The 27,249-nt window shown below is 38.3% G+C and overlaps 5 protein-coding genes across 5 annotated transcripts; 2 read left to right on the top strand and 3 right to left on the bottom strand.

Annotated features, from left to right (window-relative positions):
- Nucleotides 1-97: 97 nt before the first annotated feature.
- On the top strand, nt 98-16,119 carry LOC132203004 (uncharacterized). The gene is made up of 7 exons (XM_059630415.1): nt 98-371; nt 10,115-10,279; nt 13,874-14,051; nt 14,163-14,241; nt 14,383-14,446; nt 14,502-14,759; nt 14,985-16,119. Exons 2-7 carry the CDS (start codon nt 10,121-10,123, stop codon nt 15,333-15,335), a joined length of 1,089 nt encoding a protein of 362 aa, XP_059486398.1. The 5' UTR covers nt 98-371; nt 10,115-10,120; the 3' UTR covers nt 15,336-16,119.
- Nucleotides 16,120-16,483: 364 nt separating this feature from the next.
- On the bottom strand, nt 16,484-19,870 carry LOC132203003 (nucleolar complex protein 3 homolog). The gene is made up of 13 exons (XM_059630413.1): nt 19,736-19,870; nt 19,381-19,676; nt 19,119-19,333; nt 18,851-19,053; nt 18,635-18,794; nt 18,245-18,579; nt 18,006-18,191; nt 17,772-17,953; nt 17,504-17,718; nt 17,149-17,330; nt 16,960-17,091; nt 16,791-16,906; nt 16,484-16,738 (listed from the first exon to the last, which is right to left on the bottom strand). Exons 1-13 carry the CDS (start codon nt 19,736-19,738, stop codon nt 16,525-16,527), a joined length of 2,439 nt encoding a protein of 812 aa, XP_059486396.1. The 5' UTR covers nt 19,739-19,870; the 3' UTR covers nt 16,484-16,524.
- Nucleotides 19,871-19,902: 32 nt separating this feature from the next.
- LOC132203659 (galactose-1-phosphate uridylyltransferase) lies at nt 19,903-21,742 on the top strand. Its single transcript, XM_059631577.1, has 7 exons — nt 19,903-20,084; nt 20,176-20,348; nt 20,405-20,616; nt 20,682-20,910; nt 20,961-21,192; nt 21,259-21,367; nt 21,423-21,742. The coding sequence occupies exons 1-7, from the start codon at nt 20,066-20,068 to the stop codon at nt 21,526-21,528; spliced, it is 1,080 nt and encodes a 359-aa protein (XP_059487560.1). The 5' UTR covers nt 19,903-20,065; the 3' UTR covers nt 21,529-21,742.
- On the bottom strand, nt 21,537-27,231 carry LOC132203655 (small G protein signaling modulator 3 homolog). Its single transcript, XM_059631571.1, has 15 exons — nt 27,104-27,231; nt 24,957-25,267; nt 24,681-24,844; nt 24,415-24,625; nt 24,231-24,361; nt 23,945-24,178; nt 23,794-23,888; nt 23,598-23,743; nt 23,111-23,297; nt 22,969-23,059; nt 22,801-22,911; nt 22,583-22,750; nt 22,391-22,533; nt 22,174-22,334; nt 21,537-22,113 (listed from the first exon to the last, which is right to left on the bottom strand). Exons 1-15 carry the CDS (start codon nt 27,170-27,172, stop codon nt 21,921-21,923), a joined length of 2,415 nt encoding a protein of 804 aa, XP_059487554.1. The 5' UTR covers nt 27,173-27,231; the 3' UTR covers nt 21,537-21,920.
- LOC132203660 (beta-1,4-galactosyltransferase 7) lies at nt 25,515-27,237 on the bottom strand. Its single transcript, XM_059631578.1, has 2 exons — nt 27,104-27,237; nt 25,515-26,635 (listed from the first exon to the last, which is right to left on the bottom strand). The coding sequence occupies exon 2, from the start codon at nt 26,621-26,623 to the stop codon at nt 25,730-25,732; it is 894 nt and encodes a 297-aa protein (XP_059487561.1). The 5' UTR covers nt 26,624-26,635; nt 27,104-27,237; the 3' UTR covers nt 25,515-25,729.
- Nucleotides 27,238-27,249: the final 12 nt, after the last annotated feature.

Raw genomic sequence — 27,249 nt, 5'->3', positions numbered from 1 at the left:
ACAGATGTCGCCAGCGTGTCAGGAATTCACAGCGGGAGCTTGGATCGAGGGATTCCCTGATCCCCTCTTTTGTGATTGCATTCCAATTGGGCATGGTCGAGGTGCCGCCCGCACATTCCCCCACATTCCCACACTCGCTGACAAAAGGCAGACTCCTTCTTCAGATTCAGAGTGAAGCCGCGAGCCGACGAGTGTGGATTTACAGGGCACGCACGCAGATTCCACGCCGCACGAGAGTCCGGCCACAGACCATCAAGAGACCACATCCACTCGCGGATCGGAGGTCGCTTCGAGTGCAGACGTCCAGAAGGACATTGGACACCCCACGGTGACTGCTGTCATCGCTTAATTCGCCTCATTTTCTTCATCCGGTAAAGTTTTTTTTAATTATATTTAATTAATAGAGTCCACTTTTTAATATTGTGTAATTATGTACATGTATTTTATTAATTCATCAAATTGTTTTTGTTGTGTTTTTTTCCCTAATTTTTAATATTTATTTATTTTTCAAAAATAATAATATATTAAATAATGAATAATTAGGACAAATATTTGCCAATTTCCTTTTAATGCTGATAAATCTTTGATTTGTCATCATATTTTTTAGGTGAAAATTTTACTAATTTTTCAAAGGTGATTGATTTTTTTTTATAAAAGTCTAGATTATTTGGATGACAATTAACTTTCACGTTGGCCTTGGTCAGTTTTTAATCGCTGGGCAATTTCTTTCGCCTGCGTGAGTTTCATAACTAACTCTTTGATTTGGCTGTTTAATTATGATAATTATTGCTGAAATAGATGGTTTTAGAAAATAGTGCCAATAAAGTGCCAGTTAATTATATCTGGAGCATTTTTTTTTTGCTACTGAAGTAAAAGAGGAAAAATGAGACACTCTCTCCTTGAAAGTGTATTTTTTTTATCAATTCACGTCTTTCTAATTTAAGGCAACCTTGGCTGATAATTTCTGAACCAATTTGTTAACAATTTCAATTTCAAAACATTTGTGTCAATGTTAAGTGGTTTGAAAGTAATAAATTGTATATTTAAAAGAAACTTAAATTTCAAGTGATTCTAAGAAAAAGTTAAATCAATAAAATCAATTTCTTTTAATTTTTTCCAAATTTTTTTAATTTAAAAAAAAAATGAGAAAATACTGCGAAAAAAATCAAACTAAACACGGAATAATTTTTTTAAATAATTTATGCATTTCGTCAAATTGACGTTATATTGTTGTTTATTTGCCCAATTTGTAGAGAAAAAATCTTGTATTCAATTGTATGTGAGATAAGAATCTGTTACAAATTTCTTTTGTACCAACACGGAAATGAAAATTTTGGCGCATCTTTTGTGTTACTCATTCCGTTGATGCGGAAACGATTTCATACTCCAAATTATTTGTATTTTATCTGTGTGGAGCGCGTAATTGCAGGCGATGCGTGCGCGCTTATCAGCGCAGGGCCCATTGAAGCGGATCCGACGCACGAATTGGCCGAATTCCTCTTTTCCGCTCCACGCGCGATTTGGTTGGAATTATTTAGAATATCCGCGAGTTTTTTTGTTTGGACGAGCTTAGTGGTTGTCCATCCGTCTGCTTTTGTCTGTCAGCAGCTAGGGGCACGACACGAGCCGCGCTAACATTGTTTACGTCTGGTTTGAAAGGACATGAACGCGTGGTGCTCGTGTTCAAACAAAGCTGCCACCAATTTGTCGGTCGTCACCAGCCGAACAAGCGTCTCTTGTTATTTCATCTTAAAATAGCAAAATCTCTTTAAACAATAACAAACCCTTATTTACACAATTCTTTTAAAACAGAGCAGGAAATTATAAGAGGAAATAAAAATAAATTTAGTTTTGAATTTTTAGTGTTTAATTTTAATTCGTTTTTAATAAAAAAATCTTTGGTACTTGTTGACAATAATTAATTGAATTTCATATAGTGACAAAAACACCGAGGAATGTCAAATAAATTAAATTTCATTGTCTTCTGGCTTGTGTATGTCTGCATCAAGAAAAAGTGTCTATACCTTTACTGAATGCTAAAAAGGCATAGAAATTAATTCAGGTCCGTGTCGATAAAAATATTTGTGTCAACAAGGTCGAATTCAATACTTATTATCAGCCGCGAGAAAATGAAAGGCGTTGACGCGGCGGCGCGACTTGGTGTTGAAAGAGTTGAGGCACGCCGTCAGTAGCCATGAAAGGAGGAAAGAAAAGCCGACGATTATTTTCTCGGTGATGTCACAAGCGCGTTATAAATGCTTTTAATTCGCAGAAAAATGTAGAGATTCTGGCGGCGAGCAGGAAAATCTTTTAATTAAATGCAGAAATGCTGATGCTGATGAAATTTGAATAAAAAATTTTAGCAGAAATTACAAAATACGAGATTTTAGTCATATATCAAAATATTACTTTCAAAAATTAATATTGAAAAATATCAAAGATTGTGATTCATTTTTGTATATCCGGAACTGTTTCTTTGTTGCAAAGTGAAATCGACTCAAATTTGGTGCATGTTCAATTTGTGATTCATTTTCTTTATTGTGTTCACTTCCAAACGTATACATTCTTATTGCAATGATGAGTACTTTGGACAACTTCATTTCATGATGACTGCTAACTAAACTTACCTTTATGATACACCGCAAGAGAGAAAACCGATTCAAGCGTTTTTTGCACCCAGTTCGCCCACGGCACCGCAATCCTGTTTGATTCATCACGCCGCGGCATTTTTTGCACATGTAGAAAGTCTGAAATTTGTGACAGCCTCAATTATTAAAATGACCGTCAAAAACCTTTTCCTCTCGATTTAAATTTTTGTACAGTAATTAAATAAAAAAAACTTGTAAAATTATTGCTGAAATAAATGCAAAAGTTGATTTTCTGGTAAAAGAAAACTGCACTTTCCCTGCCACTTGAGAATAATTATTTTCATTAGGAATTGTGGAACAATTTATTGCATGCATATCCGCTCTTATATGGCGTTTTAAAATTGTTATTACCTGATGGCGTCTGAATAAAATCTGTTGCACCCACCGCTCTCCTTGCTTCCTGCCTAATCAGCAGATGATTTCGAACAATCGTATAATTTCCCATGCACTTCACTTTCACTGACTTAAGCTAGAGAGAGATATATTTATTAATACACACTAATTCAGACAGGCGATAATTATTCTGGAAGAAATTAAAGCAGAGCATCAAACTTTCACTGCATGTGTTTATTATTGTTTCCTTGCATTACCATCTTGTTCTCTAAAAAATTATAAAATATAATTAATTCACTTTTTTCTTGATTAAATTTACAATTATACAAGATGAGTTTGTATTATAAATAATGGAGTTTTATTCCAAGACTAAATAATACTAAATATACAAGAGAGTTTCTACATTAAAATTTAACACTCTTGTACATAAGGTTCAAACCTTAGATTTTCTGAGATTATTAAGATGTTAATTAAAATTTCATGCGTGAAATCAATTTTTTTCTCGATATTTCTGCGGTGGGCGCTTTTTTATAATAGCTTTTACTGTTTGTGAAATCAATATTCTTGAGTAAAGTTTACAACCAGGAAATTAAACTGACACACGAGGGAATTTTTAATTTGGTTTTGGGGACCATCGCGCAGGTATAAATAAAAAAACTTACGCCCTCCAAAATATCCGTTGGACGAGTGTCAAAAAATAATACGCTGCGTGTGGGGGTGTTTCTCTTTCCATAAAGATGATGTACGGCGCATTGTGATTCGGAACCACAAGACCTTGCATTCACATAACGCACATAATAATCTTTTATTGTCATCGTCGAGCCAGCAGCGAGACCTCCCTCGCAGACTTAGTATTCTGGGCAGGGGCTTTGTGAAACGAAATCTGCCCTGCTATTCATACTCTCGCTGCAGATGTGGGAATTAATATTAGACAGGGAGACGCGCAACATGTGTTTCCCATATTGAAGACGCGGAGATGATTTTTTGCTCAAGCTTCAACCCTTTTTTACTTTCGGCGCCTGATGGCTCGGCTCATGAACATAACTATTTCAAAGCCTCCTTTGATTTCTTTCTCTATATTTAGAATTTGAAATGCAATCACTTTTGTATCCTTGTAAAATTCCTTTGCTGATAGGCAAATATTAAATTAATTCATTCATTTTCTCATTGAAAAGTATATAATTATTGACAAATCCATAAAACAATTTGATTAATGTGTCCTTGGTGTAGCAAATTGGTCATAATTCTAGCAATTTTATATTTACCTCTCTTAAAAGTAGTTAGAGGCAAAAGTCGTTACATTCCATTAATGACGTGCAACTATGCATGAGTAATTTACAATTTACTACCGTGATGAAAACGAATTTACTCTTCTTAATTTCCTCATTACGAAACCTCAAAATATTTAATATTATATCACATTATATGATACCTTTTGGCTTTAAATGGAAAATGTTTACAATTTGTCATGAGGCATAAAGTCTTATTTGTTTCCCAACTTGCTCAGAGATCCCTTTGGCCTATTGCGATTTATAAAAATAAGTTCACATGCGATGTTTTTTTTTATTATTATTCCTTTAAAGTCATGTTGTTGCCATGGCAGAAATAATGAGAGATCGCACGTAAGTACTTGACTTGCTGCTGGTAATGCTCGCATGTGAGAAAAACAATGGCGTGACCTTTTGAGCAGTGATGTCCTTGCGCCGCGTTTTGTTTTCATGAGTTTTGGGCGTTCTCTGGGAATCTTCGGAATCTTCCCATCTTTCTCTCGCGGCTCCACCCTGAACGATCGAAACACGCTCGCTTCTCATTATCAGTGCGTTGTTTTCATTCATTGCGGAGGACAGATTCGAGTTTGGCTCCGTATAATAGACGCGGAACTTGTCCAAGGCTTTTGGAATGTTCGAATCCGGCTCTGCCCTAAAATGGTTATAAATCCAATCACTTTGATTAAATGCGTTCGATCACTATGCCATATTTAATTGTTTAAGACTTAAGACTGGTGAAGCGAAGTTTATTATCATGAGGTGACTTTTCTGTGGAAGAACCCTATATTTTAAGGCAATAAAAGCATATAGCATTATTGTAAAGTCCTGAAAAAGTATTAAATAATAAGTTAGTTTAATTCTTTACATAACTCAGAATGTCATTATATATTCGTAAAAATCTTTTACCAGAATGACAAGTGAAGTGAGTTAGAAAAATTCAATAATAAAAGGCTTTTTTCAGCACTCTTCAAATTAGATAACATTAAAAATTAAAACTCCACTTTTATATTTATTTTTTCTTCTACTTTTTTCCCCGGTTTTTCTCTTTATCTGTTTGATTGACGCAACATGCGGCCGTGACTCAATTCAAGCTAGTCTTAAAGAATTAAAAAAAAAAGAATAATCCTCCCAATAAAAGGGTTCCGTTTTTCTGGTCTTTTTGCGGTTTCGCCTTGTAAAATCGAACAATTAAAAAGTAACAGCAGGTCCTTGTTAACATTTGTTGGGCAATCAAGCGCCGCGTATAACGGACGGACTTCATCCATGAGAAATTGAAAATAACAAACAATATTAAAAAAATAAAAAAGTACTAATATGATATAATAATAGTATACAAAAAAAATTGATAAATACTTTTTTTTGGAAATTTGTTGAAATTTAAGTTTTCATCAAATAAAAAGTCACGGAACTCATTAAGGGCGAAAAGATCATTATGGCATGACACCCAGAAATGGTGTTTTTGTTTCTGGCTTGGCAAAAAGTGACGTCACTGGATACGTTTTGCCCTTGTGCACGCGTGGGCGTGGGAGCAAAAATGAAGTTGCTTTGCCGAGCGAGCACAAAGGAGGAAGAAATATGGCACTTCTTTTTTTATTTATGCCACGTGAGCTAATCCGGGAGGGCGTGCGCTCGCTGCAGAATATAGACCCTTTTTAGCTCATTATTAGAACATTATGGCACCTACGCGCGACGACCTCAGCTGTCTACTTAAGAGCCAATTTGGCCACACCGAGATGGATTTTTATTGAAATTCGTCGCATTTCCGCCTCCGCCAACAGATTAGATTTGATATGTCGTGAATAGGATGGTGTGACACTTAGCATTTTTTGCTCGACCAAACCCTTTCAGGCTTTTCTCACCTTGAGAAAAATTGATTATCATGATAAAAAAATTCCAGAGGTTATTTCTATATAATACAATTTAAAAGTTTAGGAAGATTATATGGAAAATTGAATAATAATTTCCTCATTCATTTTGTCGCGAAAATTAAAAAAAAAAATCATTGATATTATTCAGAAAATGTAAAATTTGAACTTGAATTTTTTTGCTAATCTAGTTTCCAATAATGATAGAAAATTAAAACACGCACTTATTCGCAAATTATAATGTAGTTAATAAATTAATTGTATTGTGTCAATTTGTTGACCACAGTTTTGCCTTGTTCTATTTTTTTCTTTGTTATCGGACAAAGTATAGCCGGACTTCAATTGGTTCCGCTTTTGTCGAGACAGGTGGAGGGTCGTGCTGGTGATAAATGGATTTGTCTCGAAATAAGCCGGCGTCGTCGCAATATTACATAAGTCGCACGCTTATCCGGCTCGGCCGACCTCGCCGGCGGCCACTCGCGCTCGTGATACCTTGTGATACCTTGCGTAGATAAAAATCAGGAGTATAGAATGGCCACTGACGTCACTTACTATACACTACTGGATATTCCCTGAGAAATGACACACAAACACGGACACGCGTTGCAAATTAAAAGAGACGCATATATTTTTATCTTTATCTGACGACCTTGTTGAATAAACTAATGGGCACGCGGAATTGCAAATTTGAGATTTTGCAGCAAAAAGCTGGTGTGGGAAAAGAGTTTTGCTGCGGAAAATTGTGCCGCCTGCAGACAATTGCACAACGGTGATACTTGCAGGGATTATATTGTAGTGAATGGAAATTTATTTTCAGACAGAATTATAAGTAGGAATCTGTCTCCAAGCGCCGCGGTGGGAATCGGAGAAAAATTTATGTATACAAATATTCTCGAGTGCTCTCTTTCAGTCTGCAGACGTTGAGAGAGCGCATCTTTTACTCCACTGTGTGAAATGAAAAGAATTCCGTTTTTCTCTCCAACAATGGGATAAACGCGCAGCATTTAGAGAATATCACATTACATAAAAGAAATCATCAGTTCTCTTCCTAAGAGAATAAAAATTATATATGTGCTAAGAGAAGTCTACATGACATTAATTTAATCTGAAGTGTGTTTATATAAAAATTAAATATGTATAAGCTCGCAGGAATCCGTGCCATGAAGGGAGGCCTTTACATTTTAAATCTCTGCTAGACTTTTTGTATTATAATAACTTAATTTCACGATTTGTTAGTATTTTTCATTAAAAAATATTTTGGAGGATGTTATTCATTCCAGACTATTTTTGTATATTATGCATTCTTTGGCGAGCGTGTGACATTTAAAAAATATTTGACGCGCCCGCACAAGTGCTGCGGTGGAAAGCCACAAAATCAACCGCACGCATTCCTGCCTGCACTTTTTCTACCCCTATGTCTGTGAGAGACACAAAAAGTGGTCATGGAAGTTCCAACCATGCGTGTCGACCGGTTTCCGGTTGGGCTTTAACTTTTCCACTGCTCGATATTATGTATTTTACACGCTCCTCTCAACAAACCGTATTCGGACCAAAGTGCTCATTCATTTCATTCAATGAACGCTCATCACACACCAATTTGAAACAAATCGCGAGCTGCCGTCAAATTAGCGGCGCGCTCTTGATCTTTCGACTTCTTTTATTTCACACATAAAAAACGTTTGTTCTGCTGGGAATAGGAATATTTGGACTGGTGAGAAAAGTCTTTAATTTGATCAAATCTTAAAATTTATTTCTTATGATGGATATCCTAGCAAGGAATTATGTCAATTTAGTTAAAAATGTACGAGGCTATTAAGTGACCGTTTTTACTTAACTGATTCCAGAAAAAAAATTGCTTTTTTATATTCATGGACTTTAAAACGTTTTTGCAAAATTATTATGTTTATCACAATTTAGCAATTTTCCTTTTCAACTATAAAAGTTAAACCCGCATAATTTCGCCTGTAAAAAAATGACTTTTTCAATATTTATTTTTTATAAATTGGGTATAAAATTATAATTCAGCTTTATTCAAACACTTTTCCAATTACCTGATGTTAGTTAAAAATGTGAATATCTGGATTTGGTAAGGTTTTTTACTGTTGAATTTCACCTTCAGAACTTTCTCATAACAAATATTTTCCCATCATCAAATTGAGAAATTTTGAATCCTTTCACGCGTCTCTCTCCTTTTCATTGGGTGTCTCTCTTTTTATTCGTCCCTCTTTCAAACACAAATGATGATTTGTGAAAGAGGACCTCATCCTTTTTCCATACCCGATGTGAATACCGTGTATGTGCAGCTGAACAAAATCTCTTACTTTGTATTCATCAAGCGGCGCGACTCGTCCGACGAATGAATGACAAAGTGCTGGGCAGAACTTTTGCTGCACGCCAACTGCAGCCTGAAGAGACGAAGGGTGTCTTTCGCTGCTGCCGTTTATGGCGCGGCCAAATGCAAAGTGTCCGCGTGTGAAAGGAAGCTTCATCTCGGCGACGGCTTACAATTATAGAGGCGTGACATCGCCCAAATGCTCTTCTCGGCATTTGAAACGCAGGGTGTGTATTTCTGTGTGGGGCAACATTTGGTTGTTGAACTTCGAAGAAAGGGAGAGAACTTTAAACATATGGTTACACTTAAAAAAGAGCTCAAAACTTCATGAAAGCTCTGACTGACGAGGTTAAAATAACTCATAATCCTTTCCATTCAAAACAGTTCATCGCTTGCTTTTCTGATTATATGCAGCAAGCCAGATGTGTTGAGCTGTGCATTGACTTAATGAATAATTTTGAATGAGCCTTGCTTATATAATATTTTAAAAGTGAAAGAGATTTTATGTTCTGAGAAAAATCATGTGGAACAAAAACTATTCACTCTGCACAATTTCAATTTTTTTCTCAAATTTATTTTACTTTTTATCCATAATATAATAGTTTTTCCTGTAAATAATTTTTTTTCTGTTGATTAGGTCGGAAATATTATTGGATAACTTTTGAATTAATTTAGTGTACAAAATAAATGGTTTTCGTCACTCCTCTAATGAAAATTATTTAAAAGTCCTTTTTCTTGTTTGATTTTAAACTCAATATAATATTCATTACTGTACATCCAAACTAATAAAAATAAATCTGATGCAAAAAATATTTTAATTTTTTAAGTTTAAAAGTAAAAAGCTCAATTTAAGTGCTTTGTTTGTTGCACAATTTTTTAGTAACGAAAAGAAAATGGCTGGCATTAACTATAATCGCCATTAATTTTTAGATTCAATAACCTACAGACTTTATTGAAACCCAACATCATTGAATCCATTGGAGTCACTCCAACCAATCCATTTCAAATATTGACTTGGCGTTTCCCACGGCTCCTTTTTTCATCAGCTAGCGACACAAAGAGCAAACAACATCATCAAACTTGTTGTATGATTGAAAGTAGACATATCAATTGGTATTGGACTTTGGGTGGCAGCGACCTTTCTCTCTGCTCGTTTCCTGTTTTGATTGAATGACCCGCGTGTATCGCACCTCAGCAGCAGATGGTTCCCCTCGGCAGCCCAAAGCACTCGCTCGAAACACACCCGGGGCGCCCTATATGTGCGGCAGGAAAACACCGCTCTCAAACATCCTCCCTCTGCGCGCACATGGCGTCGCTGAATAGCGCATTGAACGTGAAAAAATATGAGTTTAAAGGGACTCGTCGTGTGTGCAGGTTTGACGCCGCCGCCTTTGTTCGCCTCTCACCTGCACGCGGCGGCTCAATTGCTCGCACTTCCTCCGCTTTGGGCACCACTAGGGCTGCACGCGATTTTGCCCGTCGACTGCGCGCAAACCTATATATCGAATTCTGCCATAATTGTTGACAAATATCCCCCTCGGGCCAATTCAGACAGGACGCCGCGCAACCGTCCCTTTTAATTATTGTACCTAATTTTTTTTAATAATACATTAAATGATTACAATTTTCAAAGGGTAGTTTCTTATTCGTGACTTTTTCTGTTGACAGGGTAGGATGCTGAAGCACGTGCACATCAGTCCGTGCAGGTCGAGGGCCGACTCGATGAGTCTGTGCTCGAGCACCAGCCACTCGAGCCTGGGCGGTTCGCCGCCGGAAGCTTTGAGTTCGCGCTCCTCCAGCTACAGCTCCCTCAACGAGGCCATTCCAAACACGGTGAGTGCCACAAACTCCAAACAAAATCTATGTTGTTGCAAAATTTCATCAGTCTGAATATTTGTATTCTTTTTTTGTTTTTAATTTTTGTGCGGCTCGAAAACTGCACTACCAGCAAATTTAAAAGCTTTTGCAAATTTGCAAACAATAATTTTTTTAAACCCTCTGTGGATATTGTTATGCTTATTCTCAGTCAAGTATGTGGAGGAGGATAAGTATTGAAAGCGGATGATCTAATTTAGTGGCAATTAACTTAAAAATTGATAACATCCTGCCGCACTTGGAATTTTACTATATAGCAGGATAAGATTTAGTTTCCCTTTGCCTTTCTACCGTGTCCACATATAAAACACTTGGTTTTCTGTCCAGATAGTCGTAAAGTCAAATTAAGATTAATTTTATATTCAAAGTGCTGACGCAGACTTTAATGAAAAAATTCCTTTGCCCAATTTGTGGCACACGCCCTGCAGCTGCTCCAATTGAGTCCAAGCAGTTCAAATATAATAAATTATAATGAATTTGGAATCTGAGGTGAAAAATTCATTTTTGTTTTGCTGATAAATTTTGATAATAAGTTTACATTTAGTTAAATAGTTTTTTATCTCCATGAAGTATCTTTCTAAAAACTCTGCTTATATATTTAATATGTTTATTTCAAGATTTTTAAAGATTGTTTCCTGGTATTTTTGTGCCCTTTTTGTTCGAATGTTCAATTCGCAGTCTGAAGTCAGGCTGCACAATTAAATAGAGCATCTCGCGTTTGGTTTTTTGATTATGTCAGCAAGCTGGCTGTGTTATTCTAAGAAGCTCGACCAAGTCACACAGCGAATAATGTTTTGCTGGCTGTGCAGCTCATCTGGCTGCTGCTGGCGTCATGCGCCCGCCGCCGCGGCCGCCCGTCGTCAATCTGCCTCCTGTTTTAATAATGAAAATTATTACATGTCACATGTCAAGATCCTTTAGCCTCGCGCTATGCTACTCAATAAGCATCCACGGCCTCCCTTTGCTGATGCGCATTTCTTAATTGTTATCAAGAACATTTTTCATCAAGACAAAAGAATATATTTTTTCAATTGATGTGAAATAAATCAACATAAATTTATATAGAATTTTTGAAAATCTATTTCTTTCAAGGAAGCAAATCTGAGATCTTGAATTTAATCTGATTTGAAATCTCCCCATGTTACCTGAAATTGATGCCAAAAATTTGGCATAAAAAAAACCCTGTATACCGCATAATAAATACTAATGTGAGTATTTCTTTTTTTGCCAGGCCAAGAAGAAAGTCTTGTCGGCCTGTGCCCTTTTTGAGCTTGCGGAGGGAAAGCTCCAATCTAATTGTTATTTCAGGGTATTTTATTTTTATTTTTGATAAGAATTGTTTCCTGATGGACAATTATATACAAATAATTTTTAGTAAAAATATAGACATTTTTTTATAACTTTTTAGGTCCAATAATTTTTAATTTCTTTATTTATGAAAGGTCTGCAAAAATCCGTTAAAATTTTTTTATGTGCAAACAGCAGACTTTGCGATTCTTGTCTAAATTTGCACAGCCGGCGTCGGATCTCGGTGCTGAATCGCTGGCAATCAAAGGATTGAATGGTGGCGCATTTTCCACGCCCTGTTGCGCAAACAATTCATATGGATCAAGCCGGGGGATCAGTGTCCGCGCGCCGTCCGACTCCCTGTTTGCTCGCAGATAAAATTTCACTCTGAACACCATCTCAGATCACCTTGGAGCGATATTGCGTTGCTCAAAAAAATACACCTCGAAGCGGAAAATATAATATAAGAAAGAAAGGGAGAGCAACGGTTTTCATATTTTTATCGCTTCGGTTGGCATTGAAATCGAAGTCAGAGCTAGCGTTGAAAATTGGTTGTTTTTTAAGAAATTCACACAGAAAGGATGAGAATTCATCTCTCCTGCTGGTTCTGATGTAAAATTTTATCACTCGAACTCGGCGCCAAGCGTTTATTTCGAGCGCATACAATGGCGATGCTCTGTTCTCTGTGAGCACCAAGTGGGCTCGCGTTCAATCGTTTTAATGTAATCCGCTCTCGTGCACCCCGAAGAGATGAAGTCTCTCTTTAATGGGCGACTTCCTCGATGGAAAAAGAGACCGAGGGAAAAACGCGGCGCGCACGAGCGACACTTGAGGAGAGCCACCCGCGATCGCTGATGGTGAACCATTAACCGCAACACCGGAGATTTCATTCTCGGACCCGCACAGTTCACAAGACACTGCGCCAAAAAAACCGTATCGTGTATCCTGGGAGCGCTTTTCGGAACATTTCTCACAAAAAGTACCAAACACCTGCTGCGCGATTTTTTTATTCCAAAATGGGTGCAATTTTTTTAATCGATCAAAACCTTTTCCCAGTTCACTATTATTTTTGTAAAATAAATCTCTTTAAAAAAATTTAAGTTCATTTAATTTTTAAACTTCAGATTAAAAAACTTTTCTAAATATTATCATATATATTTAAAACGAATTAAACAAAAACGCTCAAAATTTAGCTTTACTTTGCAATTAGGTAAAAAGAATGAAAATATAATTACAATATTTATCGTGAACAAATATATTTTTTGTCATTATTGTTATGAAGTAACAGGTTTGCCCCCGTGGGGATTGACAAGTGTATCTGAAAAATTCCCTCACAGCGTAAAGCGATTATCTGATTGCATTGGATAAAACCCGCACGTCCTCTCTCTCTGTAGCTCCTTTCTTCGGCGCTAACGAGACCAAGAGGCGGCGATTGCGGCAATAATTGTTCGGCTCTGCAGGAAGCGAACCAGATTCCTCTCAGCGTGAGAACATAATACTAAAACTTGCTACTTTCCTATGCTTTCTTACGCAGAAACATACAAGCTTACGTAAAAACGAGAAGAACACACAAGAGGCGCCCCCGAAACGAGGTCAACCCCGCAACAAATGCGAATTAACGACGTTTGATTTATTGGCGATTGATCGTCAAAAATATATTTCCTAATGCTGGAAAGTGGGTCGCATTTATGCAGAAATCACTCATTTCAACATCTCTATACAATAAAATTAATTTTACGTTTGTGTGAAAATTTATCTAAAAAAAAATTGGACAATTATATCAAGTTTCCTGCCTCTTTTTGAGACGTTACGTGTCTGTTCCCATAACTTGTTGGCCTAATCATCAGTAAATAGCATTGCAATAAACGAAAAAAAAACACACTGCAGTCACGCAATTAGCAGCCAGTCGAGAAAAGTCGCTCAAGCATTTCAGCGCTCTATGGAACAGAAACTATTTCGTTGCGCTCCGGCTTCGGTATATATCAATATGGGAATTGCCCACAACCGGCGCGCGGCCAGCCGCAAGTAGCAATTTATTTTTATTGTAGAATGGACCACATCCTTTTCCATCACATAAGGCACTGCTCTCTTCAGAATTAACATTTCCACAAACGAGCAAGGCTATTCTTAATGAGAATTTTTAATCATTTGTGTGTGCTGCGGTTTCATTTTTCCTCTTCATTGTTCTAAAAAATTAAAAATAATATAATTTATGATCACGTGTGTTGGATTGAAAAATGAAACTGTGGATATATCTTGTTACAGGCAGCAATCAAGGTGTACGCCCGCTGCTTGCGGCCTGATATCGAGTACAAAACTCTGTCCATCACGTTCTCCACCACCAGCTACGAAGTGATCCAAGCGCTGCTCGCAAAATTCCGCATGCGCCACAAGGACCCAAAACTCTTCTATCTCACCATGGAGGTTGCCGTTCGCAGAGCAGGCAAGTTTCAATTTTTTTTAACAAATTTTTGTTTTCATTCATTTGATTATATAAAAAAAATTGTTTCTTTAAATCAATGCTTTCTAAAACAATTTAATTACTTTATTTTAGGAATTCGATCCACTCTGGTTTTGGACGATGACGCTCGTCCAGCAGAACTTCAGTCATGTCATCCCAAAGGAGACTCTAGGTAAAAATTTTACAATGAAAATAAGGATTGAAAAAAATTATTTTTTAATAAATTAAAATATTTGAAATTGTAACAAAGAAATATGAGAAAAAACTTTAATGTAAACATTTTTGTAAATCATCATAATTTTTCCCCTCATAGATTTGCCCTTCAAGCAAGGCAGGGTGGTCTGGTCAAAATCTATGATGGCGTCTTGATGACAGGGGTAAGCACATCAGAAATGATAAAGGATTAATTTTTTAATTTAAAATTTTCCGCAGTCTCAGTACAAAAGCCTGCACATTTCTGAGAAAACCACTGTTGATGATCTGGTCCAAATCCTGCTGAACTGCTACAACAGCAAGGAACGCAAAGAGCTATTCTCAATTTACGTCGTGCGTCCGTCAGAAGAATTCCAGCGCAAACTCCACCACGAGGACCTTCCGCTGCAGGTGCAGCAGTCGTGGGGCTCCAACTCGGACGCTCACTTCCGCTTGCACAGAAATCCCGATCGCCACCGGCCAAGACGGAAACTCGGGGTAAAAATTATTTTCACTTCCATTTCGTAAAAGTTTAAGCTATAAAAATTCCCTTTTTCAGTAAAATTGGTTAAATTAATGATTTTCTTTATTTTCACAACATCATTTCTAACTCCCATTTTTTAATTGTATTTCTATGACAATATTCCAAACTAATGAAACTGTTTTAAATTTAAAAGAATTATCCGTGTTATACTCATGCATGGTTGACTTTATAATTTGCAGCTGCAAGAGCAATGGTGCAGTGATCTTGGCCTGCCGTCACCCACAACGCAGCCGCACCTGCTGCGCACCTTCGAGCATCAGTTGCCCCCTGCCCTGCCCAGAAGGGATCCTTCCGGTCTCCTGAGGCAGCAGCAGCCCATCCGGGCACACATATCAAACGTCCCCATCAGACACTACGTGCAAACCACCACCAACATAATCAACAGCTCCCTCTTCAACAATAACAACTACAAAAGCAGGTCATCCAGGTCGTCGGCCATCCTCGAAGAGACCATTCCCCACTTCCAAGCCTTGCAAATTGCCAAACCGGTGCATTCGTACAAGGAATACGAGAATTACCTTTTTATTTGAACTTTTGAGAATGTGAGTTCAGGAAAAGTCAAGAATAGGATATAAGTGAAATTTCATATTATATTGTCGGAGTTTATAAGGAATCTCAAGTCACACTTATCAAGAAATACATATTATATCAGTGCAAACCTATAACTTAATTGTGTACGGCATCGCCTCTAGTCCGAGCTTTTGATTTGGAGCCAAAGAAAGGCTTTTTTGCTTGAAGCCAGGTGCTGATTTGAAAATGACCACAAAATCTTATCTTGATTTAATCAGACTATTCAAGTTTTTTTTCTGCTGAAGAAGAAAGCAACCTTCAGCTATATGCTATAGGGTATTTTCAAAATGTTTTTTTTTTCACTCCTTGTCATTTCCAGAATGAACTGCATTTTTTTAGGAAAGGTCTGTTTCCTATCCAGTATTAAGATTTTTGTTTAGATCTTGATAAAAATATTTAGAAACGCAGAACAAATAATTATAAATTATAATAGTTTGCATGGGTTTTCTATTATATTTTGTTACAATAGCTTTACTCTCCAGCGCAGCCAAGATTTGTGCTTCAAAGTCGCATTTTTATTTTAGTACCTTCACATATATAACAATCATGCACTTCTTCATTCTAGCATTTTCATCATTCACTTACATGTTTGTGAAACCAAAGAGCAATGCAACAAGAATTGTTTCAAATCACTGTAATAAGAAGCGTCATTTTTGATGTAATGTTTTCTAGTGAGAAGTAAGTTAGAAAAAGTGTTGTAAAATTTCTAGAGATTGAAATAAAAATAAAATAAGGAAAGAGAAAAATTTTGTCATTTCCTTCAAACTTCATAAACATTTATATTACGTATTTCTAGATTCAAATATGGAAAAATTGACAATTTTACATTACATTTTTGTTGGTTTAAAAGCAGATTCTTAATAGGAGAGGCATGAGTCATCTGTTTTTTCAAAACAGATTTATATATTGTATTTTAATTGCATAAAATATTTTAAAGGAGCCACATTGAATTATTTTTAACCAAACGTCTATATTAAAAGGCTATGGTGCACAGGACCATATGATTCAATTACATTTTAAGTGAATATAAAGGATAAAATTGTGCAAATTAATGCAGAGTCTGTAAAACTTAATTTATTGCTAGATTGAGAATAAATCAATATTTCAATATCATTCAAACTACAATTTAATATTTTATTATTAAAATGTTTAAAGATGGTAAAAATCAACATTTTGTGATTCTCCTTCTTCGATTTCTTCGTCTTCCATAAGATCTCCTATTATGTGTCTCATTTTCACATTTCTGATATTTGAAGGAACAAAGAAGACCCTCTGCTTGGGTTTGAAATGGAAAGGGGCTGTTATTGCTGGATTGAACTGGACATCGGAAGGATCATATTGGTCAAACAACTCCATGGCTGACCTATATCAAAAAACCTTTAAGATGATTTTTAAATAATAAAACTATAACTTGCAATTTTTCAATGCGTTGTGGGAGCACACCAGAGACAATATCACCACTTTCCTGCTCAATGTGGGGCCTTTTCAAAATGTGTTGAGCATAGTCTCGGACAATAGGGTGGTAGTGATCCTGTTAGAATTAAAATTTGGTAAAACCGGACGTTGAACCTAATAAAAATAAACCTTTAGGATGAGCAATTCATAAAGGGACGCTGCTCCAGCGTTGCAATATTCTGGATCCTCGACCAACGGCATGTACACGCCCTGCCCAACAGAATTGTCTGGCTCAAGAAGAATATCTAAACTTCTGCTAAACTGAAATGAGAATTTCATTAAAAAAATTTATTATGCTAAGTTTAATAAATAACACACCTCGAGGATGCTCTTGACAATCTGAAGACACCCTAAGGTGCCGTTGTGCTGCTGCTGCAAGGCAACCGTGGCAAGCCTTTTTGTGAAAGCAAATAACCTTTGCTGGGACAGATGGTGGCGCTTCTTCATGACTGAATTGGTCAAAACTTGCAAAGCTACCTTCAAGTCCTCTTGCTTATTTCCTGCGAGCAAATGATTTATATTTCAATCATCTCATTTCATCATTTGAGAAAGGCAAAAACTTAATTGCAATTTCAAACTCATTAAAAAAATAATAATAGTTCCAGGGTCATACTAGCAAATATTAGGCCAACCTTAAGAATTTACGACTATCTAACAATTTCCCCAACTTTACCTAAGAAAATCTTGAAGAGACACTTGAAGAGTTGGGTGTAGAAGCTTGTGGGGTCAATCACCAAAAACTCTCCGTGTCCGGAGAGAATAGCAAAGACAGTCTGGACACACAGAAGTTTGTGTTTAGTAGATATCTGCCCATCCTCATCTTTCAGAAGCCGTTCAAGAACAGCTAACAAGTCATGGTACATTTCAACGTTGATGCAGTGGGCAAACCTGAAGGACGTTATTGTAATGATTTTGCAGATTATAAACCAAGATAATTTTACTTGGCAAGTCCTTCTAGAGTTGCGGTGAGGAGAGCCGAAGTGGGAGCAGATTTCAAAACTCGGAAGAAAATTGTGAATACCAATTTGGTCACTTCGGTGAAGAACTTATTCTTTGTCTGCCTGTTTTCTTCAGCTTTAGTCTCAAGTAGTTCTTTGTTTAGCTCATCCCAACGTTTGGCACGCTAGCAAAAATTCATTAAAAACATTCATAAATTTAAAAATTGTAATCATCACCTTTCGGTCTCTCTTTGAGCTGGACAAAAATCTTTCCTTCCTATTTAATTTCTTGTGCTTTGTCTCGAGCTCTCTTTCCTTGTCCAAATTGATGTCCTTGATTCTCAACGCCAACAAGACTTTCAAGCACTGCGGTTTTACATTGTGACTCCTTGCTTTGACTAATGCATTGATTCTTCGCAGGATCTAATTTTATATAAAATTAATATACAGAAAAGCGAGTAAAAATTCCAGATTACCTCAAAGGACAGTTCACCCTTCTTGTCGTCTTTCATAACTTGAGAAATCGCGTCGGCTGCAAGATTGGACACTTCCAACATTTTGTGGTCGAGCAGAGGCACCAGCAGACGGACAATGTTGGCCGAGAAGTTGAAATATGGTCTAGCTACAAGCAGTTGGCTCATGCATTGCACAGCCACCACAGCCAAACGGGTTTCCTGTTCAACCTTTTTTGCCGTCTGCCCTCGGCGTTTTACAATCGGCTCGATCAGTTTCTCCAAGTGGGTCAGATACTGCTTGTAGCTTGAGAGAAGCAAGTTCTCCTCTGTCTGGAGCCTCAAAGTATCCTTTTTCACTGCATAAATTAATGTATTTAGTTAAAAACAGCTCACATGCACTTGAAATGTTACGTTTGATTCCAGGTTCTGCCACATTTTTAATTTGGTACTCAGGCAACAAATCTTTGAAAACCTCCAATAGAGAAAATGCTGCCAATCGGGGAACTGTAACTGCCACTTCCGTGGGCTGGGGTTCTCTCAAGAAGGCCAGTAAATGCTTCAAATTTCCAATCTAAAAAAATTATAGACAATTAAAATTGATCAATGCGAACATAACCAAAACCCAACTTTGCTGGTGGGATCTTCAAGAACACCACTGGCCAGGCAGCCTATTCTGAGTCTAAACTTGCTCAGCTGCTCATGCCGCAGAGCCAACAATCTTGCTGCACTCAGTGGTTGCGAAAGGTCAATTTTGGATTCCGAAATCTCTTCAAATTCCTCTTCCTCCTCATTTTCATCTTCGACCGGACCACCATTTTCAATTCGGGCCACTTGATAAAATTTAAAAATCAGCAAGTAATATTATTGAGAAAGGGAACAATGTTTGTTTACAGACCTGCAATCTCCGGTTTTAGATTTTTCACCATTTCTGTTGTGGTACGTCGGACGATGCCTTCCTTTGTCTTAATTGGAAGCAAATCTCTCTGAGGAGCTTCATCTTCATGGGTGTCTTGCCTCATTTCCTCATATTTTTCTTCCACTTCTTCATCGTCACTGCCATCTCCGGGTCCTTTGGAACGCTTCTTTCTAGACCCATTTTCACTGCTTGTCCTTCAAAAAAGTTAATAATATTTCATTTTTAATAAAAAAAAATCTACTTGTTAAAACGAATCCTTTTCAGGAGTGAGTATGACTTGGCTGCTGCAGCATCTCTGTGGAAATCTACATCTCCTTCTTCGACCATGTCTTTCATGTCATCATCGCTCAACTCTTCAACCACTGGTTCAGGCCTTGGAGGATTTTTCACCGTCTTCCTAGTAATATCGGCCCTATGATTTTTGTTCACTTTGCCTTTCAGTTTGCCACGTTTCATCAACTTTGTCTTGATGTGGTTTGCCCTTTTTACTTGGCTGATTTTGAGGCTGCGGCCTTTGCTTTTTTTCGAAGCTTTCTTCTGCGGAAAACACATTTGAATATACAATTATGATTCTTTACGTCATTTTAGTCTCTTACCATGATTTTGGAATGTCTTGCTGCAAATTAAATGAACACGTTCCTGTTTCAAAAACTCTGCACCGACGAGCTCGAGATATCAAAACACAAACACGTGTTTTTCCATGCCGGCATTGCTGTTGTGTTGTGCACGCCCCCTTTTTTTTCCTTCTTCCAACAAGGGGGGAGTGGCTCTTGTTCCTTTCCTATCTAAGCAATTGAGTTTTAATTGGAATATTTATCTGAATTATCTCAGATTGCGTCGGTGACATAGTTATATCAGGATCAGTCCGGACACAGAAAAGTCAAGTCTTTCTGGAGATTGCTGAATTGCAACTGCCTGGATTTAAAATGTCCTTCAATCCAACAGGTTAATTTTTGCTTTTGCTGTTAATGTTAATTATTATCTCATATCTCATAATATATACTATATGTTCCTTAAATTATAAACTTTGGCACAGAACACCAGCATATTCGATACAATCCTTTAAAGGATGAATGGGTCCTCGTGTCTCCACACCGGATGCTTCGACCGTGGACCGGACAAGTAGAAAAGCCAGACGACAAAGAAGGACAAAATACAGCAGACCTGAACAACCCTCTCTGTCCAGGAGCAAAGAGGTCATCTGGAGTGGTAAATATATTTCTAAAAATTAAAAGTATTTCATTTATATTTTAATCATACTGTAGGTTAACCCTATTTATGAGTCAACCTACACATTCACCAACGATTTCCCTGCCCTACTTGAGGAAATTCCTGAACCAAAAGATGAAGGTGAGGCTGATGGCCTGTTTAGAACCAAAGCAGCCAAAGGCACTTGCAGGGTCATGTGCTTTCATCCAAGGTCTGACATCTCTATTCCGCTGATGTCTGTCGAAGAAATCACAAAAGTTATTCAGAAGTAGGAAAATAATATAATATATTTTGTTAATTTATTTTTTGTCATTAATCTTTTTTGTATAAAAGGTGGATTTCGGAAACAAAGGAGTTAGGCGAGAAGTATGCCTGGGTGCAGGTCTTTGAAAACAAAGGAGCCACCATGGGATGCTCCAATCCACACCCGCACTGCCAAATCTGGGCTTCCGACTTTGTACCCAACGAAGGCCGTGTGAAGAATGAAAATCAGCTCAAGTATTTTCAAAAGAAAGGGAAAATTATGCTTGGTGAATATGCCACCCAGGAAATTGAGAAAAAAGTATGTTATTTTAATATCAATATAATTATTTCGAAAAAAATACTTTAAAGGAAAGAGTTGTTTTTGCAAATGCTGACTGGGTTGTTGTTGTGCCTTACTGGGCAGTTTGGCCTTTTGAAACAATGATCCTGCCCATTCCAAAAGAATCACTTCCACTACCCAAGCGGTTCACCGACCTAACAACCTCACAAGAAAAGAGTCTGGCTGATGCCATGAAAGTGATAACCACCAAGTATGACAATTTGTTCCTGACAAGCTTCCCCTACTCAATGGGCTGGCATGGTATTTTTGAGAATTAATCTTTGGTCTCATTTTTTTGGATTTTTTGGAAATTAAATTTATAATCAGGGGCACCCACTGGGAAACACTTGACTGAAAATATGGATCACTGGGTGTTTCACGGTATTTATTTGCCGCCGTTATTGAGATCAGCCACAATTAAGAAGTTTATGGTTGGGTAATAATACTTGGATTATATCTTTGAGTGCAATTCTGATTCATAATTTCTCCAGATACGAATTGCTTGCTCAGGCTCAGAGGGATTTGACTGCAGAGCAAGCAGCCGAGAGATTGCGGAATTGCTCTAGTGTGCACTACAAAATTCAAAACAAGAAATAGGTTGCTGGTCAGTCTGTCAAGGTGATTAGAACATCAATTTATTCGACACTGGTCATATATCATATATATTTATATTGTTGGATTTGATTTCAATCAAAGTTATCTTTATCTGTATGGAATGAAACAATAAATTTAAATATTTTGTTAAAAATATAAAAATAATTGAACAACGCTTTTGGAGAGAATAAAAAAAGGATGCACCCATCCATTCATTTCGATTGACTCTCCCAAAGTAAAATTATGAAATATAATGTATAAACAACAAACAACTAGAAAACAAATGCAAATAACTAAAATAGACTACAGGTGTGACTCAGTCAGATATCAAGTTATTTTGACATTAAATTAAAAATTGTAAGGCTTCGGTAGTGCAATTTTAGAATTTTGTTAAGTTACAAGTCCCAGCTGAAAAGGTGATGCTTGACAAGCATGTCCCGAACCCCGTCCTTCAATGGTTGTGACTGCTCCTTCTTGGCTGGTAGTTCCCAATCAGGGTTCAGGTTGAAGGCAAAGTTAGACAGCACCCTGAGTTCACATTTTATTTGCACCCAGCCTGGACTACAAACAAAGCTCCAAGGGTAATACCTATGGAGAAGATACTTAAAATCATTTACAATTTCTTGGTAATTTAATTGAAACACTCACCATTTCTGGACGACATCAAGGGAAGAACACAAGACCTCCAGCCACAAGTGCAAGACCTGTTCATTGAGGCCTAAGCAGACCAAACTTCGCAATTTTACATCCATTTGTGCATGTGCTTCATCATGAGTCAAGTTTATTGACTGCACACATCGATATAACAACTAGATTTTTTTTTTAATTTTTTTAGCAAAAAATAAATAATTAAATAATAAAATACCTCTTCAGGGGTAAGAACTTTACCATCTTCATCTAATCTATAAGTTTTGCACAATACTAGGCGGCTGTACACAGAGTTGTAGTCTCGCTCTACCTCACTTTTTGCTGCCTCTTCCACAAAGAGCCACGGATGACAAGTTCCACCTAAATATAATTTTTCATAAAAAAAGATTTTAAAAATTCAAGAGCATACCCAGGAACGAGGGTTTTCGCATTCCGTGCTCAAGCACCTGTTTGATTGCTGGACACAAAGTGCCCCTGACTAGATCTGTAACTGCTTCTGACACAGCATCATCCCCGGCACTGGAGTACTGTTTGCTTCTCTCGTCTAGCAGTTCTACAAACTTGGCCGGGAACCAACCTAAAATATGATCCTATAAATATCTACAGGAAAAAATAGCCTCTCAATACCTTGTAAACCATTGAGCTCTCCAACCCAGCAGTGCTCATCTTTTTGACTAATCACGGTAATGATGTCATTCTTTCGGAAACCTAGCTCATCGTCATCATGTCGTTCAAAATCTTTACAGGAATTAAATGAAATAATTGACCTTTATTGAATCAACTGGAATATTTTACCTAAGAGAGCCTTTGCCCTCCTCTTTCTGGTCAACGAAACGTCAACATATTTTTCATGGTCCCGAGCATGACTCTCCATTGTGTAGTCCGCCTAGATTTTTATTTCTTATGAAATACCATTTGTTTTTAAATTGAATATTACCTGCAGAGAGAGTCTGGAATGTTTTGGTTCAATAGCCATGAAGTGTCTCCCAACTTGCAAAACTGCTTCTCTTAAATCAACCAATATTTCTGTTTGTCTGATATTTTTACTCTTTATGTCGTCTTCAGTGGTCTCGTCGCCAAACAGTAGTAGCTGAATTACCGATTTGTTTCTTTTCACTTGACGCCTACAAGATCAGAGATTGAAGGCTGGGTTCGTCATAAGTAGAGCGACAATGAAAGCGCATGCAAGGTTTTTATTGAAAGCAGGCAAATTAACAAAGGAGAACTAGATCATTTTAGCAACTAAACATGCAACATGCAAATTATACTTCTTAATTACAAGCTACATCCACCAAATTTTTTAGACATTTTTACGAAGGCCATTTTCTCGCTTTGAATTGGTTCTGGGTTTCGGGAAGAATAAGTGAGAAGGGAAGAAGCAGCCAAGGAACGGATACAGAAGCCAACGCAAAAAAGTTCGTAACCTGCTCAGGTGCTGTTTAGGCAAGTGGGACACTGACTCTGGGTTGCCAACAAGGGCACCCTGGTCAGCCATGAGGTAGGCCAGGTGGCGTCGCCGATGCGTTTCAATCATCATATCATTCAAAGATCCAGCAACTTCAAAAGAGACCTGAGGACAATTTGTAAGGATTTTTTTTATTTAATTATTTCGTGTGGTACTTCAATCAACTGCTCGACATCTTCGATGTCACCAGGAATGTCTGACAGAGCGTTGAAAATCTGGGCAGAGTTCTCAAGAGTGGTCAAATTCGGTTCTGAAATACAAAATTATTTTTAAGGGAAAAATTAAAAAAAAGTCACTGAAATGAACCTTTAATGCGTAGCATGCCTAGTGTGATTTGAAATAGGGTAATGGAGCCATCAAAAAAGAAGAGATCCCAAGCTCTCATCAACACCTTCATGTGGACAACAGAGGCGAAAATGGTCAGAAACCAGTTAGCTGAGATCAGGGCAAGCTCGATGTCGTGCTCTCGGAGAACTTGGTCCACATTGGGAAGGTAGTTTGACACCAGGTTGCGCAGGACCCTCTGATCAGCTTGAACGCCTGTGCAACAAATTAGAAATATATATTTTTGAGAAAATTTCGAAATAATTACCTAATAGAGATGAGGAATAGTAAGAGGCCGGCAAGAGGTCTTCGACTATGGTGCACATCATCCAGAACGCGTCTTCCTCCTCCATCAAAAGCAAAAGGGATGCAGCAATCATTCCAGTGCCTTGACAATAACTAATTTTTTCCTTTAATATTTATCAATGCAATGGAGTTCTACTGAAGTTTACCCTATGTCAGGGTAGAACCAGGCCAACCCTCTGAGCACCCTCCTGAGCCGAGCCACTCCAGTGCTGTCAATGCGGCAGAAACAGGCGTTGCTGGGCATGGTGCGAAGGAGGTCCTTCTCGATCTGCTTGGAGGTCATGAGAGAATCGTTGCTGGAAGCTTTGACGATTTCTTTGTAACTTGTTTCCGAAGCAGTTTTCTTTTGAAGAGCCCCTATCAAACAATACAACTTGAAATTTGAGAAGATAAAGCGTTTCCTCAGACTCACCAGACAGTCTCATCCACAACTGGGGTCGGAGGGAGTGCGGAATTCCCTGTCTGACCATTGTTCTCAGCCGGTCAGTGTGAGGCAATCTGACATCAACCGTGTCCCAGGTCAGGTCACTGGCCTCCTTGTTGTGACTGAATTCAAGATGTGCCACCCACTGCAGCCTATTTTCACCCCCCTTTTTTTATTAATTCATCATAACAAGGACATATGTATATACTTGCATAAGATACCATGAAAATATGATGTAATTAATTAATACGAATCTAGTTTTACCTGTGCTGAGGATCTTCAACAAAGGGAATTCCCAACAGCTTGTTGGAGTTTTGCTCCGGGCCGTCCTCCTCCTCAACCCGGAAACCGAACTCATCATATCTATATTCTGGCTGCGAATTTGGATCCTCTGGTTGGCCCAGTTGGCTCAGCAAGTCTTGGGGCCACATGGAGGGAATGAGGGCAGAGAAGGGGCCCCCAGGCGTTGGGGCCATTCCTTCTGCCAGAATACTGATGCCGTCAGAGGCGTCGACAGAAGAGCATCCGACGTCACCACCATCCTCCTCGTCCGACACTGCCGTTTCAACTTTTTCCTGTTGGGGAGAAAATTGAAATAAAATTACAGCAAAATATTTAAATTGCAACGGTATTTTTAGACAATGTCCTAAATCATTTGTGTATAAGAAGTTCAAATAAGTTAATTAGCAAATACTTTTCAATTTTCTGGCTTATTTTTGGATTAACTGGATAATTATACTCCTTCTTCTTGTCATACCAAACTAAATTAAATTACAAAGAAGCAAAAGATATTGTTGTTGTTGTTATTATTTTTTATTATAATAAAGATTCGTAAACAAAATCAGTAAAAAAAATAATATCACTTGAACAGAAAACAAAACGTTCACAGTAGAATTACAGACTAGAAGCAGCTAAATACTCCCTACAGTTAATCCATTTGCCACTTCTTAATTCTTACAAAAAGTGCTGCGTTTCAAACAATATGGCAGTTCATATGGCCTCTCCAAATAATACTTTCTACGGGAAGGCACACTTATTCAAGTCTTTGGCTTGGCCTTCTCCTTTGGCTCCTCGCACTCGCACCACGGGGTGAGAACTTTGTCGCACTCCAACTCGATGTTGAGCAGCGTGAAGGGGATGTTGTCGATCTTGAGGTGGTGGCGCGCCACCACCTGGTACTTGACGTCCTTCAACCCCGTGTAGCGATCCCTGCGGCGGGTCACCTCCTTCTGGTGGTAGCACTTGGTGAAGTCCCGCTTCCTGCGCGACGTGTTGTGATTGTGCCAGAAGGTGTTGCTCGTGTTGGTCGTCAGGTTGCCAGGCCGCGTCACGTTAAACCTGGCGTCCCGCATTCGCACGTAGAACTCGTCATCCTCCAACCCCCAACCCCAGTACTTGTTACTCATGCCGTTGACCTGCTCAAAGTCCTTGACAGAGATGAGCAGAATTCCACCGACGAAGGTTGGGTAGTGGTACCTGGGGTGCAGGTGGGGGGCGGCTACGTGGAAGGGGCGGCCGTCGGCCGGTCTAGCGTAGGACAACTCGGGGTTCAAGGGCAAAAGGTCGACATCATGCATGGCAACGTAGTCGAAAGTGCGGCGGACAACTTTGAATCCGGCGTTGATGAGGCTGGCGCGGTTGAAGCGGAACTGGTCCACCTGGTTCAGCACAAAGATCTCGTGGTTGACGCCCTGGTGTTGCAGGAAGTTGGTCAGGTGTGGCACAAATTCGACCAGTTCATCAAAACGGTCCCTGAAGGGCACAAGGACAGCCAGCCGGTCCGAAGAGAGGGGGGTCTCGAGGGGCTCGAAGCGGCCGCAGTTGCAGTCGGGCGCTGAGAGGGGGCTCAGGGCCAGCAGGAGGACCACCAAGAGGGTGGCGGCCAGGCAGGCGGCCAGGCAGCGGCCGCTCACCACCGTTCGCGTCTTCATCGTTCACGCCTCCTGCAGAATTAATCGAGGATGAGGTCTTCTGCCTACTCTCATACTTGCTGCCGAACCGCGCGCCGGTTTTAATGCCAGAAAAACAGACGGCCAAAAAACAAGATTGCACTTCTTGCCGGTCGTTTTGATACTTGAAAAATTACTCCGATCAAAAAATGACAGGGTTGAGTACAATATAATTCTTTTTATGAAAAAACATTTATATTTTTTATGAATAATATTATATCTTATTTTATATCTCTGATGCAAAGAAATTAAAACGCATAATAAATTAAATGAAAGTCAACTTAAAACTTAAATTGAAGAATTTAAATTCACATCCTAAAAATTCTGCCAGAATATTGAAAAATTTTAAGACAATGAGAAATTTAACTAAAAAAAATTAGTTTGCACAAGAAAGAAAGTTCTTAAAAATTGTATTTTCATTAGGATACTAATTGTAAGTAGGGGGAGACCGCATTTTCTTACATTGTAATCTTCTTTTCCACCATAGCCGTCAGGAACTTTTGGTCCAAATATTGATTTGGCGATGTCCATCTCACGAGGCTGTGTTTCTCACAGGCGGCGGCTTTGTTCCAACTCTATCGCCTGGTTTCCTGTAAAAATAAAGATGC

Source organism: Neocloeon triangulifer, unplaced genomic scaffold (assembly GCF_031216515.1).
Source record: "Neocloeon triangulifer isolate White Clay Creek 2 clone unplaced genomic scaffold, ASM3121651v1 ptg000017l, whole genome shotgun sequence".
In the NCBI taxonomy this organism is placed as follows: Eukaryota; Metazoa; Arthropoda; class Insecta; order Ephemeroptera; family Baetidae; genus Neocloeon; species Neocloeon triangulifer.
The sequence above is the reverse complement of the archived record's forward strand: the minus strand, read 5'-3'. Positions and strand labels throughout refer to the sequence as shown.

Coding starts and splice junctions, on each gene's coding strand:
- LOC132203004 (XM_059630415.1), top strand. CDS start 10,121: ATGCTGAAGCACGTGCACATCAGTCCGTGCAGGTCGAGGGCCGACTCG. Junction 10,280..13,873: donor ACGAGGCCATTCCAAACACG/GTGAGTGCCACA, acceptor ATCTTGTTACAG/GCAGCAATCAAGGTGTACGC. Junction 14,447..14,501: donor ATGGCGTCTTGATGACAGGG/GTAAGCACATCA, acceptor AATTTTCCGCAG/TCTCAGTACAAAAGCCTGCA.
- LOC132203003 (XM_059630413.1), bottom strand. Junction 17,719..17,771: donor ACTCTAGAAGGACTTGCCAA/GTAAAATTATCT, acceptor AACGTCCTTCAG/GTTTGCCCACTGCATCAACG. Junction 16,907..16,959: donor ATGAATTGCTCATCCTAAAG/GTTTATTTTTAT, acceptor TAATTCTAACAG/GATCACTACCACCCTATTGT.
- LOC132203659 (XM_059631577.1), top strand. Junction 20,349..20,404: donor CAAAGAGGTCATCTGGAGTG/GTAAATATATTT, acceptor ATCATACTGTAG/GTTAACCCTATTTATGAGTC. Junction 20,617..20,681: donor ATCACAAAAGTTATTCAGAA/GTAGGAAAATAA, acceptor TTTGTATAAAAG/GTGGATTTCGGAAACAAAGG.
- LOC132203660 (XM_059631578.1), bottom strand. CDS start 26,623: ATGAAGACGCGAACGGTGGTGAGCGGCCGCTGCCTGGCCGCCTGCCTG.
- LOC132203655 (XM_059631571.1), bottom strand. CDS start 27,172: ATGGACATCGCCAAATCAATATTTGGACCAAAAGTTCCTGACGGCTAT. Junction 24,626..24,680: donor GTTGTGGATGAGACTGTCTG/GTGAGTCTGAGG, acceptor ATTGTTTGATAG/GGGCTCTTCAAAAGAAAACT. Junction 22,114..22,173: donor CTTGATGTCGTCCAGAAATG/GTGAGTGTTTCA, acceptor TCTTCTCCATAG/GTATTACCCTTGGAGCTTTG.